The sequence below is a fragment of the Rousettus aegyptiacus genome, unplaced genomic scaffold, assembly GCF_014176215.1.
Source record: "Rousettus aegyptiacus isolate mRouAeg1 unplaced genomic scaffold, mRouAeg1.p scaffold_m13_p_4, whole genome shotgun sequence".
In the NCBI taxonomy this organism is placed as follows: Eukaryota; Metazoa; Chordata; class Mammalia; order Chiroptera; family Pteropodidae; genus Rousettus; species Rousettus aegyptiacus.
The window spans coordinates 107,984,299-108,000,112 of NW_023416307.1; the positions used below are offsets into that span (position 1 = coordinate 107,984,299).

At 37.9% G+C, this 15,814-nt stretch overlaps 1 protein-coding gene across 15 annotated transcripts in view; it reads left to right on the top strand.

The window, feature by feature from the left end:
- Positions 1 to 9,790, top strand: part of CADPS (calcium dependent secretion activator) — a 442,570-nt gene extending 432,780 nt beyond the window's left edge. For all 15 annotated transcript variants that reach the window (XM_036218629.1, XM_036218630.1, XM_016150172.2 and 12 more), the window contains 2 exons: positions 5,180 to 5,284; positions 8,552 to 9,790. In XM_036218629.1, coding sequence (XP_036074522.1) covers positions 5,180 to 5,284; positions 8,552 to 8,731 — 285 coding nt within the window. In that variant the 3' untranslated portion in view covers positions 8,732 to 9,790. The remainder of the gene's footprint in view (positions 1 to 5,179; positions 5,285 to 8,551) is intronic.
- The last annotated feature ends 6,024 nt before the right edge of the window (positions 9,791 to 15,814 follow it).

Here is a 15,814-nt window from a genome sequence, read left to right on the forward strand (position 1 = left end):
CATTAACAGTAAGGTCTCTTTAGGACATCAAATTAGCATCAAGGTGGGGTTCTTGGGAATTTAGACTCATCTAGGCAGAGGTGGCATGATCGCTATAATAACACTCTATCTTGCTGATTAGGGATTATCCAAATCTAAGCAAAAGTCCATTTTTTGTGAACTCTATTGTCCAATGAGGTGTGAATTATTTATCTTATCCCTCAACCCTGCAGCCTTTCCAAAAGATAAAGTTTCCAGGGGAACAGTGAACCCACCATGGGTGGAAACTAGGGAGAGGTATGTGAGTCACTTCTCAGTTGCAAAATTTGAGAATGTCGCAGTTCTAAGAAATATAGTAATCAAGATAAATAATATTTTAATATAACATTCTAAAAAATCAGAATTAATGCAAAACAATCCATGATAAACAAAATATCAAAATATTAAAGACAATATCCAATCCTGCACTTATAAAATCCTGCCTCACTCGCTTCACCCTAATCTTGGCTGTAGTGAACCCTGATATTACAGAAGAGACATATTTTGTATAAGGATTTCTCTGCATGAAGTCTGTATGTTTGCAGGAAGAATGTGTGATATGAGTATATCTGCATATTAATTACCTAAGTTACAGTAGAACTAAAACCAGAAAATTTCTTTGTGTTATATATTGAAAGTACCTACGTCTGTTATATTTCTGAGAATAATAACAACAATCATGGCTAAATTTCATTGAGTGCTTACTATGTGACAGTCACTCTGCTAGGCACTTTATGTAATTATCTCTTTTAATACTTACAGTAATCCTATGGCATAAGTACTGGTATTAACCCCAAGAGGAAACTGAGAGTCAGAGAGTTAAGTGGCTTGCTTGAGCTTACCCAGCCAGTAAGGGGCCAACCCAAGTTGATGCTGTAACTTATCCACACACGATTTGAGAAATTATTCATTATTTGTCTGAATCCTTTTAATCCAATATTTAAATCTATGTCAGTATAGTTTAAAATGTAAAATGATTCTGTAGGTTTGGGTGCTGATCTACCACAAAACACTTTATAAGAGAATTGCATTGCTAAGAGCTACTCATGTATCCTTTAACATACGTATACAATTTCAGAGATAGTCCAATATGAATCATTTCTTCCATGATCACATTGCTTTCCCTAGTCAGTTGCTTTGCTTTCTCCCTTGTTTTGTGATATTTCTTGGAAAGGAAGGTGTGGGGAGAGAGAGAGCGCGAGAGAGTTAGAGACAGAGAGACAGAGAGAGAGAGAACAAAGAGAGAGAAGAGGGGCGAGATGGTGGTGGTGGTGGTGGTGGTGGCAGTGTTTATTGAGGCCTTATCATGTGCTAAGTATCGTGATGAGAGTTTTACTAACATTACTTCATTTAGTCATCAAAAAGCCTATGAAAGGTTGATTAAGCCCCATTTTCTGATCAGGAAACTGAGTCTCTGAGAAATGTAAGCGACTTGCCCAAGAGCACAAACCCGGACAAAAGACAGGTAAGGTCTATGCCCTTAATGAGTACATTTTACACAAAAAGGAAAGAAGACTTTAATGGCAAAGTTTTAGATCGGCCTTCCAGCTTCTCTTAGAGCCTTCAGAACTGGTTGCAACAACTGGAGACACTCCTACCTTTCCAAGGGCCTCATTTTCCTTCAGGCCATAGCTATGTTGGGAGTCCTTTTTGGTTCCAACTCCAAAACCCTTTCAGAATTATTCTCAGAGGGCATACTTTAAAGGTGCCCAGAGTACTGGGAATTTTATTTCTCCAGTGCATTTTTTTAGGATTAAAGTAACCTTACTTAGCATGTTTCCAATTAATATACCTGAACTAAGGGGAGGCAGCAAAGAAGTCGTGATTATACTTAAATACTTGATACATGTCGTCAGCTCACAAATTTATTTCTAAGAGTTTACCAAAATTTTAGTGCCCAGTCGTTAGGCTATCTCTGGAAAAGACATGTCTGAATCAAAGAGAAAACAGAATGAGGAGAACTAAAAATGTTATATTAATTTCCTCTTTTGAAGAATCATAACAAATCTGCTGTATTAACATCAATCTCAAATAAACCAAACCTGATTAATAAGCACTGTAAACTGCCCAAGGAAAAGCAGGAACAACCCAGACACCCAGTAGTCTGCTGATCAATGCTTTAACAACCAGCTTTCTGGGAGAGAGAATGCCCTGGCTGGTGGTGTTAGCCAGTTTCCATGGTGTAAAAACTCCCACCATGGCCTACTTCTATTTATCAGCTTGCTATCCCTGCAGGAGGAGTTTGGAAGAGATGCACAGGATCAACTCTCATGACCAGCATATGGTTATCGTAGCCTCTTGGGAAGGAGTAATTAGAGGGTCAGCTATTTCAACACAGTGCCTGATTCTGGAGAATTGCCAGCTTTGTGACCTTGGTCAAATCGCTTTACCTCTCTGGGCCTTTGTTTCCTCTTCTTCAAAGGATGCTATGGAAGATCCGTTTCACCTCTAACATTTTAAAGTTCTAGAAGGCAATGACTCCTGCTTTCTCCGACATCCAAATGCCTTTAAGCTCCTTTCTGGAAAACCAAGTTAGCGCTGTGCTGCATCCAAAAGTGCCGCCAATTTCATCTACTGAGCATAAGGTTTGGAAAGGAGTGACTTCTCCCTTTTGCCTCTTTAAATGTGTAGCCAATGGGGCATCATACATCTTTTACACTTCTTTTGCTAGATGTGAGATCCAGGAGGAAAAGCGTGGATGTTCCAGGGCTTTCATGTTCTCTTGGGGTGGGAATCTGTGAGTGTGATACACTGATCCACTGCTATATGCATTTCCTACCTCTCTGCCCTTTCAGCAGCAGAGAAAGAGTACTGATAGTATTCTACCTTTTTGTTTTTATTTTTTCCTACCCAAAAGCCATTTACAAGAATGGGAACTACTTATATAAAACAGGGGCGGGGGGTCGTTATTTTTTTCCTGAAAGGTGGCACGTCTCTCAGCAAAGAGAAAAAGGCACGTTGCACAAGGCTTGCTGGCAGTGATATAAGCCAGCGCCGGTTTGCCTGTTGTCACAGCCAAAGCAAAATGCCACCTCTGCCTAGAAGCCAGAGTGCCACATTCCTCTTTTTTGTTCCTGAGATGCACCCATCATGAGGCCCTGGGCTTATAGATTTGGCCGGGAGGTCATCTGGGTTTCTTGAAGGTCATCTTCTGACCCAAGGAGGTGGGGGGCGGGGGAGATAAGGGGGAGATTGTTCATAACTCTCAAAATGAATAATTTGAGCCCCTAGATTGCATGTCAGATACGGCCAGGAAATCTGGAATTTGAGGCCAGAGGTGAACACAAGAGCACCCCTAGTTGCTGAGAGTAAGGTAGGGCTAAGGACACACCAGTGACCCAGTCATATTCCTGTCCCTGGACTCCTTCTTAACAAACCCAGATAAAGTGACAGCAAAAGCTCCAGAATCCCAAAGCAGGAGGTGCCAAAAACACCCCCCAACAACCACTACCCACCCCCCACAAAAAAAGTTTCAGTAAAATGTTCTCACTCCTAGAGCGGAAAACCTGTCCATGCCTGAAGCAGTTTGACCTGGACGAACCCCCCCCCCCCTCCAGGGAGTGAACTGCAAATCTTAAGAAAAATGCCCTACCCCCACGGCCTGCTCCCTGGGGAGGGACAGAAGGTTCCTAATACTGACAGTTTCGCCTCCATGATCTTTAAAAGAGCAGAAGTTGGCTGTGAGGCTGCAGTGCTGCCTTGACTAGGGTAGCATGGTCTCTGCGGCTGGGCTCCAAGGAGAGCCACAATTGGCTCTGATGAGGAAGGAGCCTAGAAATGAAAGATTTCGAAGAGGGCTTCTGAACGCCATGGCTGAGACTGTGTCGTTTCTTGCAAGGTGAAACTTGGCAGTTCTACCTTGCAAGTAAAAACCCAAATTAATTTTTTTAAAAGAAATTAAGTCAGAAACAAGGTTTCAGAAAAACTGTGAGTGTTAGGCATAAACTGATTTTGGATGATCTTTAGGTGAGAAAGGGTGGAGTTACCATCAGAAACATGTTTTTATTTATGCTTTTCAAATCCCCACTGGTGTGCAATGTGTGTGCGCGTGCATGTGTGTATGTGTGTGTATGTGTGTTGGTTAGCATGAGAGTATGCAGCATCTCAATTCTCTAATCACTTTTTTCTTTTTTTACATCTTTTCTGTGCACAGTTCATATAGATGCCCTATAAATAAATATATAGGTCCATCCACACCTTTTCATTTTATTTGTAAATTGTTTGGTATAAGCGGCAATGCGTAATGAAACCTGGTGAAGTTTAAAAGATTAGATTTTTTTTTCATACTGACACTTCATAACACTGTTCATATGTCTCCGAGTGAGATTTATGAATATATGAGCAGTACTGCAAAATTATACCGCACCAGAGACTTCCTGCACCACAGGGGTGGCAGTCTAAAGTGACACAGCTTCAAGCATTTTTCACAGACAAGAAGCAAAATTTAACCCCCTTAAGGGGAAGTATGATTTCAACAGCTTGAAATGAGCTCATTTGTAGATGTTTTTTTTTCTCTCATCTTCCATAATTTTTTGGTGTTAAGATTAAAACAGATTGCACAGCCAACGTAAGGGCACATAAGCTGCCCAGAGTATAATTTGGCCCTTAAAGAGAAACCCTCCTTCATTGTCTTTATCCGAACACCGCAATAAGGTAAAGGAAAGTAAACTTTACCCTAAATTTTTAAGCCTCTCAGCCTGATTCTTGGAATTGTTCTTAGCAGAAGAGGACTGGATTTTTCAAAAGGTAAGTAGCAAGTAACAGCAATTAGTTCAATGGAAAAGCCTCATCTTCCTGGACACCCAAGACAATGGCATTAAGAAAGAAACAGTGACCTGAATCTCAACTGAGTAAAATTAACCAACAAAAAAGAAGAATTAGAAGAACAAACAGTGATCTATGTGAATTGATCGTACATGAGATGTGTGCAGTGGAGGAGTTCTGTTTTAGATTCCAAGTATAAACCGATCTCTTTCAGGCTCGTCTGGTACCTTGTGATTCTGTGTTGATTTATGTTCATGATCTCTAGACTCTCAAATTCTCTTTAACGATTTTGTTTCCTCTTGGAACAGAGCAGGGTGCTCAGATGTGGCCTGTTGCCCCTCTGCTCTATAAATACTCCATGATGTGTTGGCTGGAGAACTTTTGTCTCTTTTTTCAGCAATGGTACAACAGCTCCATGAATGTGATCTGCACCTGGTTGACTGACCGGATGGACTTACAGCTTCACATTTATCAGTTGAAAACACTAATTAGGATGGTAAAGGTAAAAGAAAAAAAAAATTGTTCTTCTTTGCAAATCGCTTACTGAAACACATTTCATTGGCAAGCTGCAGAACTTCCTTAGCACAAAGAATATTAGTTTACATACAAAACAAAATGATTTATAGAATAGTACCTCACGCAAGAAAAAACTATGAAATCTCTTTGGGATGCATGGTTAATTTATTACTCAGACACCAAAGAAAAATTTAATAAAACGGAATTTGATATTTTATGTAGACTAGAAAAATACTTTATGTATTTGCTGTGTAAAAATACTGCAGGGGCCATCGTACCCTTTGCATTAGACTTTCAAAAGGGAGCTTTTCATACCACTGTGCTAATCACGTCAATTACCAATTTTATTTATGGTTTAATTAAATAAAATTTTGCCACAATTAATTTAATAGAAATATTTATCTCCAGCTATTTCTAAATATGTCCTGTGATCATTATCAGGATGCAAATCAATATTGTTCTCGCAGTTAATTGAAGTAGTTTTTCTTACAATGCGTGTGTACAATCCAATGTAAAGGCTCACAAAGGTGAGATAACATACCCTGAAAGTAGCTTTTTTCCCTGTTCTTGTGTGTGCGCCTTGGACTAATGATAATTATTTCAGCGTGAAATCTCAGTGGTTTACATGAAATAATAAGATCACAGAAGGGGGTAAATACGTTTTTGATCATTTCAGTTTCCATTTGATGCTTCACCATAGAGGGTTTTAAAACATTTGTATGCAAAAATCTCGTTCAAAGCACAAAGTCTCTTTTAAAATATTTTAACAATAAAACATAGCTGAATTTCTATTTTTTAACAGTTTGCCAAAAGTGCCCCCCCCAACTCTTGCTATTCCCCACCTTCCCCCCACCCCCGGCATTTCTTAGTCTCTTTAGGATTAGCACCATTTCATTGAAGGTGCTCCTCTACCCCAGTGCTGACTTAAAACCAATTACTGTTCCGTTGAGTGTAATTAAGGAGAATTATTATCATCTGCATTTGATCTCACAAAGAGTCCGCCCAGGAAAGGTTACAGACAGCAGTGTATTGCAGCTCTTAAAAGAGAAATGTATGCACTTGGACTATGGACCCAGCCAAATTTTCATATATTTTTTTTATTTCAGTTCCTTAAAGCAAGCTCACTATCCATTATTATTTGACCACCTGAATTACAATTTCTGGTATAAATACTCTTTGGGGAATTTCTATTTCAACCATACTAAATAGACATGAAAGAAGACATTAATTTTAATATTTTAAAATACCTTCCTATTACTGATATTTTCAGGTCCATTTTGGTATTGTTGGAATTAGCAACATTTTATTAAGAAAGAAATATGTCAGAGAGGAGGTTTATTCTCAGCCTTCTGCCAAAAACACACAGACAGGAACCACAGGGAAGGGACACAAACGTCACTGCCAAAGGAACCCCTTCACTTTTGCCAAAAGTGGGCCCAGCTTAACTAGTGCCATAGCACAGAGGGATGAAGCAGAATTCACCACCCCTTTACAAAGTGCATTACCCAGAGCCTCCTTCTCCAAGGCAAACATCCAAAGATAATTGGCTTTCTTTCCTGCCTCTGCATCCACTCCGTTTTTCTTCTATTCATTCATTATTCAGCAAGCATTTGTTCATCCATCCAACATGAGACAAATATTAGTTGAGCCCCTACTTATATATTACAAGATGGAAGATTAAAAAATTACTAGATATGGTCCCTGCCCATAGGCCATTAGGGTCTAGTTGGGGGACACTCTGCTCTGGAATGTCAGTAAAGGGAGAATATTCAGTTGCTTTCTACCTTTCTTTTTCCTATCATATTCTAGCAACAATTATGTTATGCTTAGTGACAGCACAACGACTGACTGAAAAGTACAAAATAAATCAAGTTAATTTTCTGGATATCTAGTATATAACATACCTTGCATTTCCTCAGCCTCTCATACTTCTCCCTCAAGGTGAAGACACGGTTCAGGTAGCTACCTAGCCTAAGAGAGTTTTGTATCTTGATCCATAATCAGAACAATCTTTTAGTTTCGAAACCAAATTACTTATAAGAGGAAAAGAAGGTGCTATGAAAAATTAGGCTGGGACAACAAGTATAAACTGGCCAAGGGGACTTGTAGTCATCCTATCGATAAGCTTATAGTATTGAACTTCATTGAGTTGAACTGCATTTGCTAGTTAACTTTGCAGTCATCACAATATATGACCTTCAAGAGGGATTGACATTGTGATGTGTGACACTATGACTGCATTAGATGGACTATGAAAAGCAGAAATCATGAAGCAGTGGCATTGAAGTCCAATAATATTCCCTCTCTTGCTCCCTTAGCAAGTTTCCCATATCAGTAGGAGAAACAGACAGCAGAATCAGTAGCTGAAATGATATGCAGTGTGATGAGAAGAGTTGTAGTTAGAGAGAGACCTTTTTCAATAAATTTTTTTATGAAGCAGACAACAGCCAGATGCTTCTGGTCATGTTCAATTAACGCTAAAGGATTTCTAGAAAACAGTCCATGAGATACCTAAGGAAATCCGAGAGAAATCGCCTGAAGGAACAAAGAAAGAATCTGTGGTACAGTAATACCAAACCATTGTTCTTGAAAAAGAGCCAAATTTCTTCCCTGAGACCATGAAGTTGTGAACAGAATAGATACACTTCTTTCCCAAGGAGACAAGAAATGAGTCACATGCCTGCAACATATTGATGCGGCATTAGCGCTCCATCTTCACCATAATTGTTGCTGCGCCTAATAGGTTTCATATACCAACATACATATGTCTGTCTTGTGAATGAGACAGAGGAATATGCAGTTACAAGCCTCAAAAATACTAAAGACCAGACTGTAACAGAAATCATAAAATACCATGATCACTTGATCCATTATTTATATGTTATAGCCTCTTACACTGCCTATCATAATAGAACAACCTAAGAGAAAGAACCAGACCAAAAAAAAAAAAAAAAAAAAAAAACAATTATGGAACATTTCCCTTTATGGAACTGAATAAACACAAGCTTATGTTCTTTGCTTTGTCTCATCTAATACAGTTTATCCTGTCACTATTTCTCATTTTCTGTCATTCAACAAATCACGGTTTTCAGTACAAGTGAAATCTGAGCATGGTGGCTTTTCATTTGACCATGCTTAAAGTGGGACATTTAGCTGAAGGCCAGTGTTTTCATACCCACACTTGCTTTTTGTCCTTTCCTTCCCCTTCATGGAAATGAGACCTCCCTTATCACTGCATCTTTTCCTTCCTTAGAAAACCTATAGGGATTTCCGATTGCAAGGAGTCCTGGACTCAACTTTAAACAGCAAGACATATGAAACCATCCGGAACCGTCTTACTGTAGAGGAGGCCACAGCATCAGTGAGCGAGGGTGGGGGACTACAGGGGATCAGCATGAAGGACAGCGATGAGGAAGATGAAGAAGACGATTAGAATGCTCAGGCCTCGCGTCCTCTAGGACAGAGTCCTGTAATCAGTGCATGTCCTTAGTCTGTTAGTTAACCCCATTAGGGAATTTTCTGTCAATTACCATGCCCATGAGATGTTTACCAATACAGTTGCCATTTTAGCTATGTGGTATCAAGATTAGCAAATTACCTTCAAATCCACCATTTCCTGACCTATGTCTATATGTTTACAAGCAATATGGAGCACCATTCTTTAAATACTGTTCATGGAGAATATATAGTCCAACTGCTAGGCGTGTCCCTGTTATCAGCAAAGTTAAATGATGCTTCTTAATGTACTGTGTATGAATTGACAGTAAATGGATGTGAGGGCGAGTACAACAAGTACTTTCACTTCTTCGTTTCATGTTTGTGGATGCCAGTTATTTAAATGAGTACAATATAAATTAATTTAGTTAAGACACATAGACCTGCTTTGTTTTTTTAAAAATGAAAGGCAAGCCTGCAACAACCAACTTTTGTTTTTTTCCGTATCCCTAAAGCTAAAAAATGAACCCCTGGTGTCCTTGTTAACTCATCCTTTCATTTATTTATCCATATAGTTAGCCAAAACAGGGTGGCTCATACCAATGGATTGTTCCTCTCGATTGCCACAGCAAGGGTGATCCTATCATGACTTAACGTCAAGCACAGTTCAGAGCAACTGTCTTCTGTCCAAGTTTATCTTATTACATGTTATATTTTGCTTTTCTGTTTCAATAACTGTGTATGTAAAAAAAAAAAAAAAACCTGAATATTTAAATTACCACCCTAGACTATAAATGTGTTTATAACAAGATATGGATATTTCCTTCAGTAGATTGTAACCATAATTTAAATTATTTTGTTCCACACTGTTTTTTATATCTGTCATGTACATTGCATTTTGATCTGTAACTGCAGGACCCTGGGGTCCTCTGCAGAGCTATTTCTTTCTGTGTAAAGTAGTGGATCCATCTTGCTTTTGCCTTATATAAAGCCTACAGTTATGAAAGTGTGGAAAACTGTGGCTTCTCAATAAATAACTATTCAAATGTCCTAAGAATACACTTTTGAATCTTTTTTCCTGTCTCCTTTGAAAGCCGGAACTGAAATGCACAAAGCAAGAAGAGATGGAAAAGAGGAGAGAAGTAATTTCTTCACGTGTTCTTGGAGCTGTTGGAGTGGGTAGTTTTCTGATGCTTGTCTTGACAAGAGACAGCCTAAAATTTTGTGAATTCAGACTCCACTAATTCAGAATCTGTGGGCATTTGGACATGTTGGGCAGATTACGCTTGCATTATAGGATAAATAAGGGTTTGCTAAGCAAGAAAGTAGTGTAAACGAGAGAAATGTTTCTCCTGTACGAAGAGAAGGCCAACAAACTGTTTTTAAGCACCACTTTAACAGCAGTGTTTGCATTCAAACAAAGCGTGTGCCAATTATATATGATTCTTATATATTTGTTAAAGCATTTTGCAAGATTCTCTAAGATATGCAACACTCTTCTCATTCCCCAGTCCTTATCAGCAACATAACCACCTAGGTTCGAAAGAATATCAAACATTTTGTAGCTGTATCTATTTTATCTGTTTCTGTCACTAAATCAGGGTGACCTTCCCTTGGGGCTGACTGAGGCTTTAGAGAAATGATTGCTTTTCCAATAGGACCAGGTGAATGCTCACCAGTTTCTCTCTACAAATCAACCCTTCTAAATAATATGTCCCACCCTTGTTTAATCTTTGAGGTCTGTAGGTGTAAATCACCAGTACTTCCAGCCCTTAGGGGGATCGTAAGAATAATTCCCATTTATTGAGCAGTTATTCTATGCCAGGCATTTTGCATGTATTATCTCATTTAAATTTCACAACAACCTTAAGAGGAGAGGACTATGATTGTTCTCATGATAATAAGAAATTGAAGTCAGAAAGGTTAAGGTAACTTGCCGATCACGTTATACAACTCCATATAGAAACATTAACCCAGAAATACTAGCCTAGACTGGTGATACAAATGGTGGGGATAGATCATTCAAGTGTGAAAAAATCTTTGCCCAATGGCACAAGGTTAGGTTAGTATGGCAAAGCCAGAATTTAAAAAAATAATAATTGTATTAATTATGTTTTAAATTGCAAAGCTAAAGCATAGTTTCTGCAACAATTACAAACCAAAAGTGTGCAAAATAAAGAGGAGGTGACTGTCCAGTGCACAGGAGTTAGAAAAAGGGGGAAAAATGCTTAGGAACCCTGGAGGATTGCTACTTGAATGAGTTAGATAACTAACCAAAAGACATGACCCAAAAGGCATAAAGAGAAGCAAGTCAGAAAATACTGTCTCCAAAAGCCACGGTTAAAAAAAAAAAATCCCTTCAAAAGGGGGTTTCACAGCAGCCTAAAACTGAGAGTCCTGTTGAGCAGCATCCCCAGTATGGCTACCCTGGAGGGAGAGCTGTGGAGAAGAAAATTACATCAGAAGGGATCAGAGAGAAAGACTGACCAAGGTTAAGTCTCTTGTTGTCTTTGCCACAATCTCAGAGCTGGGAAGGAGATAGCTTTTGTATCTTGCTCTTTATTTTCTATTTCTTTGGGACAGAATCTTAAGTTTTCTATTCTTTCTCTTTTTGTTATTTTTTTAAATTAAAATACAACATACATTTAGAACAGTGCACAGATCCTGAGCATACAGCTCAGTGATTTATCACAAAGAACATAGTCATGGAATAACCACCAGGTCAAAAAATAGAACATAATGAGCACCCCAGACATACCCATGCCTAGGCCCCTTCCCAGTCTCTACCTCCTCCTTACTTGCCAGAGATAACCACCACCTGATTTGAATTTAAACCCTTATGTAATTAGAATCACAGTATATACTTTTCATGTCTGGCTTCTTATTGCTCCACATTAGAATGATGATGTATCTGTGGTTCATTTCATTTCTCTACTCTATAGTATTCCAATGAATGACTATACCACAAGTTTTATTTATCTGCATTAATTTTTTTTTTTAATTTTGGCTACTATGAATAATGCTGCCATGAATCCTCATACATGTCTTCTGATGCAACTATCAGGTGATTGGGGTAAAGAAAGGTATGTTCATTTTTAGGAGACACTGTCAATTTTCCATAGAGGCTCAACAAAGTTATACTCTCACCAGCAGACTATCAAAATCCCTGACAACACTAGGTATTTCCAGTCTTTTTAATTTTTTTCATTCTGGTAAGGGGTGTAGTGGTTTATAATTGGAGTTCACTGATTACAAAAATGAAATCGACTGCCTTTTAGCATATGTGTTGGCAATTTTTGTAGTCTCTTGTGAAATGCATGTTTCTTTTCCCCTTTTTAAAAAGAAATTATAGAGTTCTTTTGGGACTGGTGGAGAATAGGCCATAGGAAAAAGTGCCAGATAAATGGTGAGGTATAGAGCTATTGAGGGGAATGATAACCTGATGGAAAAGCATTTACTGTACTAACAATCATTCTACAGTAGTTAAGTACGTAGTGATCAGGCACTGCTAGAAACACTCAGGCTCTCTCTAAGCCATTCTCTCTCATCAACCAGCAGGTCCTTTCTAAAAGAAAAGTATGATCTTGCCCCTCCTCCATTTAAAAGCATCCGATGGTTCCCCATAGAATGAAGCCCAAGATTATTAAGGTGGCATACATGGCCATTTTTGATCTGATCTTCACCTAACCCTGAACTTCCTCTGTTAACTCCACTTCTCTTGCTCTCTAAGTTTCAGCATCCACTTTCTCCTGTGCACCATGGCTCTTCCCACTTAGGGCCCTCCCCATAAGCTCCTCATTTCACCCTTCAAATCCCAGATAAATTTGACTTCCCCAGAGAAGAAATTTCCAAATCCCATCCTCAAGTCAGCTTCCATTCCCCTGGCATATATCCTCAGAGCACTCTTTACTTCTCTTTCACAGTATTTGTTACACAATTCATGAATGGGTTATTTACATCATTACATTTTTCATGTAGCATTTCTTTAATTCAAGAGGATGTAGTGTGCACCATCTTCTCTACTCTATCTTTATTGTATTCCTAAAATATATAATGAATAAACAAAGACCAAAAGTACAAAAATGTGGATGATCTGATTAATATTCTCTTAGAACCTTTAGTCTAGATTATTTGAATCTTCAAAAGATTCATATAGATTAAATATTACAACATTCAGAAAAGGGTGAAGGAAACAAAGGCTTCCTGGAGGAAGCCTTGAAGAGCACGTGGAGAGGACAGGGAAGGACACGGACCGAATCAGCAGTCAGTGACGAGATGTGCTACTTGGCTGAAGCTGTTTTATTCTCTGATGAATTCCCAGTGCACCTAGTAAACACTAAACAAATACATGTTGACTTAAGATATTAATGAATATACTCAGTGTGTTAGGGAAGCCCGGCTTCATGGACAGATTCATGTAGGGAGTTGGGAGAGGTTAAAATGAGAATGGTGGATTAAGGTTTCAAAGGACAACATTTAGATTTGTTTAGTTTGGGTTCATTGGTCTGCATAACAGACAGCCAATCAGAATTTTTATTTTTTAAAAATATTTAAAGAAATTTTTTAAGTTAAAAAAATTAAATAGAGCAGAATTACATTAAACAAAAAGTTGAAGCCTCTTCCTTCCTCAACCCATTTCCCCAAAGTAGCCATTGCTAACAGATGGGCACATATTCTTCCAAATATGTTCAAATCATATACAAGTATATTGGCTATATATATATATATATATATATATATATATATATATATATATCCAATATCCAGTTGGATATATTTATATTTTTAAATGTATTTTCACAAATGGGATTCATCCTGAGCCCACTAAGGCAAATCATATTTTTCATTTATCAGTGTAGGATCATTTCCATGTCTGCACATGTGGGTTTTCCATATTACTTTTAATTACCGTGTTGTATTTAAGGAGATCTTCCAGTCAAAGATGAAACAAGAACAAAGTAAGTAAACTTAAAATCTAGGATGAAATTTAGGATGGATTGAAACACAATGGAGGAAATGAGCCATCTGTGGAAGTGACCCAAAAGACTGTTTGAAATGTGTGACTCAAGAATTTCTGAACAACCTCCCAAATCCTATCCCAGTCTAACTACAGTGTATTATAATTACCTGTTTATATATCTGTCTCCCCACTAGACTGCCACCTTCTTGAGTGAGGGACGATGTATCCATTTGCGACTGCCAGTGCGGTGCCTGGGATATAGTAGGCATTCAATTACTGTTGGTCGAATTGAATGAGTGAGCATCAGAAAGGCACACCTAACTATGATCATGACCAAGAAAGCATAACCTAATTTATAACAATATACTCTGTTGCTAAAGAAAGAATTACTAAATAAGGTGAAGAATTTCAACAGCTTTAGAAAAACTATCCACCTCACCACTAATGTGACCTGAATTTCCAGTGCAGGTATGAACAGTCATGCTGTTATAAATTTGGATTTTGATAAGAATTAGGATATCAACCAACCAATGAAGGTTGTATCATTATCGTTTTAGCATAAATTATAATAAGTTCATTTTATTTAAATTTTAAAGTCCAAAATAAGTGTTCTTCGGGGTAATTTTCCTCAGCATATGATTAACAAATCTGAAATGAAATCAAATTATGCACAATTCGGCAAATCTTGATAAACAATTTTTTAAAAATCAATATTCATCTTTTATTCAAGACTGTTTTGCTTCTTCATCTAAATACTAAAAGTATCATCTGTTTTCCTTCTTATAAAAGTGTGCATTTCATCTAAAGCTATAAATTTACATTCGTTGTAACTAAGCAAAACATGAGAAAAGGGCCAGTGATGGCGCAATCCGCCAGCAGAGCTCTCTGCCCTGACGACAGTATGTTGAAGATCAAAGGAAAACACTACACAACAAATTAACCACAGCCACCAGTTAACAGAAGGATAAAATAATCACAATTAATACACACAACTACAAGATAAGAAGAATGCAAAGGCAACAAGAAGCCAAAATACACAAATGACATTTTTTCTCATTTCCCTAGAATTGATTGTGTGATGGCAAAAAGCAACTATAAACATAGTTAAATTGGCATATTTCCCTCTGCCCATCAGAAATAAGTTGGCTTGTTTCCTGAGTGGAGAATACAATTGCAAAGAATAAACAAGACTTTGCTTAAATCTCCAAGCAGGGAACATGTAATTGAAGATAGTGCAAGTTTCAGAGAAAGTGTTGGAAATTTTGGAATGTACTTTAAAGAAAATCAAAGGCAACATAAGAAGACAAACACTGGTAATATTTGGTGCAAAGAAAAGTAGTTTATGTGGAAGCCATGACTAGGTTTCAAATTCTAATGTGACTGTATCATTGTGAACAGAACTATTGAACTATACACCTCACTCAGTCTCCTCAAACACCTCCTGGAACAGAGTTCTGAGCACAATAAACTCCACAATGTTCTTTGGTGCAATTACTTTCATTTTGAATAAAAAGTGCACTTCAAAAAAGTCAAAGGTCAAGATTATAGACTAAAAATTCCAGAGCCTATAGAGAATATCAACCTTGCAATGTATTTTGAAAGCCAAACTCTTCAGAGGACACTTTAATTAAATGAGCGTCTCTAGTTCTGTGAGATTAAAAGTTGAAGTTGTATGGAATGATTTTCGGCAGGGTAAGGAGATGACTTTCTTTCCAAAATGCAGAATAGTTCTAATAAAATAATTCTGGAGAGATTAACATAGACTAGTGATCTCTGAATCAAAGAAATGGGTTTTTTTCTGCATTGATGGCAAGTAAAGCCGTCCTGATCCCTTTCTTTTCCAACTTTTAATCAAACCAATTTTTATATTTCATTGATTCTAAGATGAAACTTTTTTCATTTTTAACATCTCTCTGAAATTGACATTTGTCACATTTTATCTACCCTCTGCCACCACCATACCTGCATAACAAGGATGCTATTCACACAGTCTTGTGTTTACATTCCTCTGGAGAATGCAAGGAAAATGACATACCTGTCCCAGGGAAGAGCCTTCTACACAGTAAACTGAGGGCAGAGGCAGAACTAGGGCCTGATTCAGGAGTGGACATAAAACAAGTA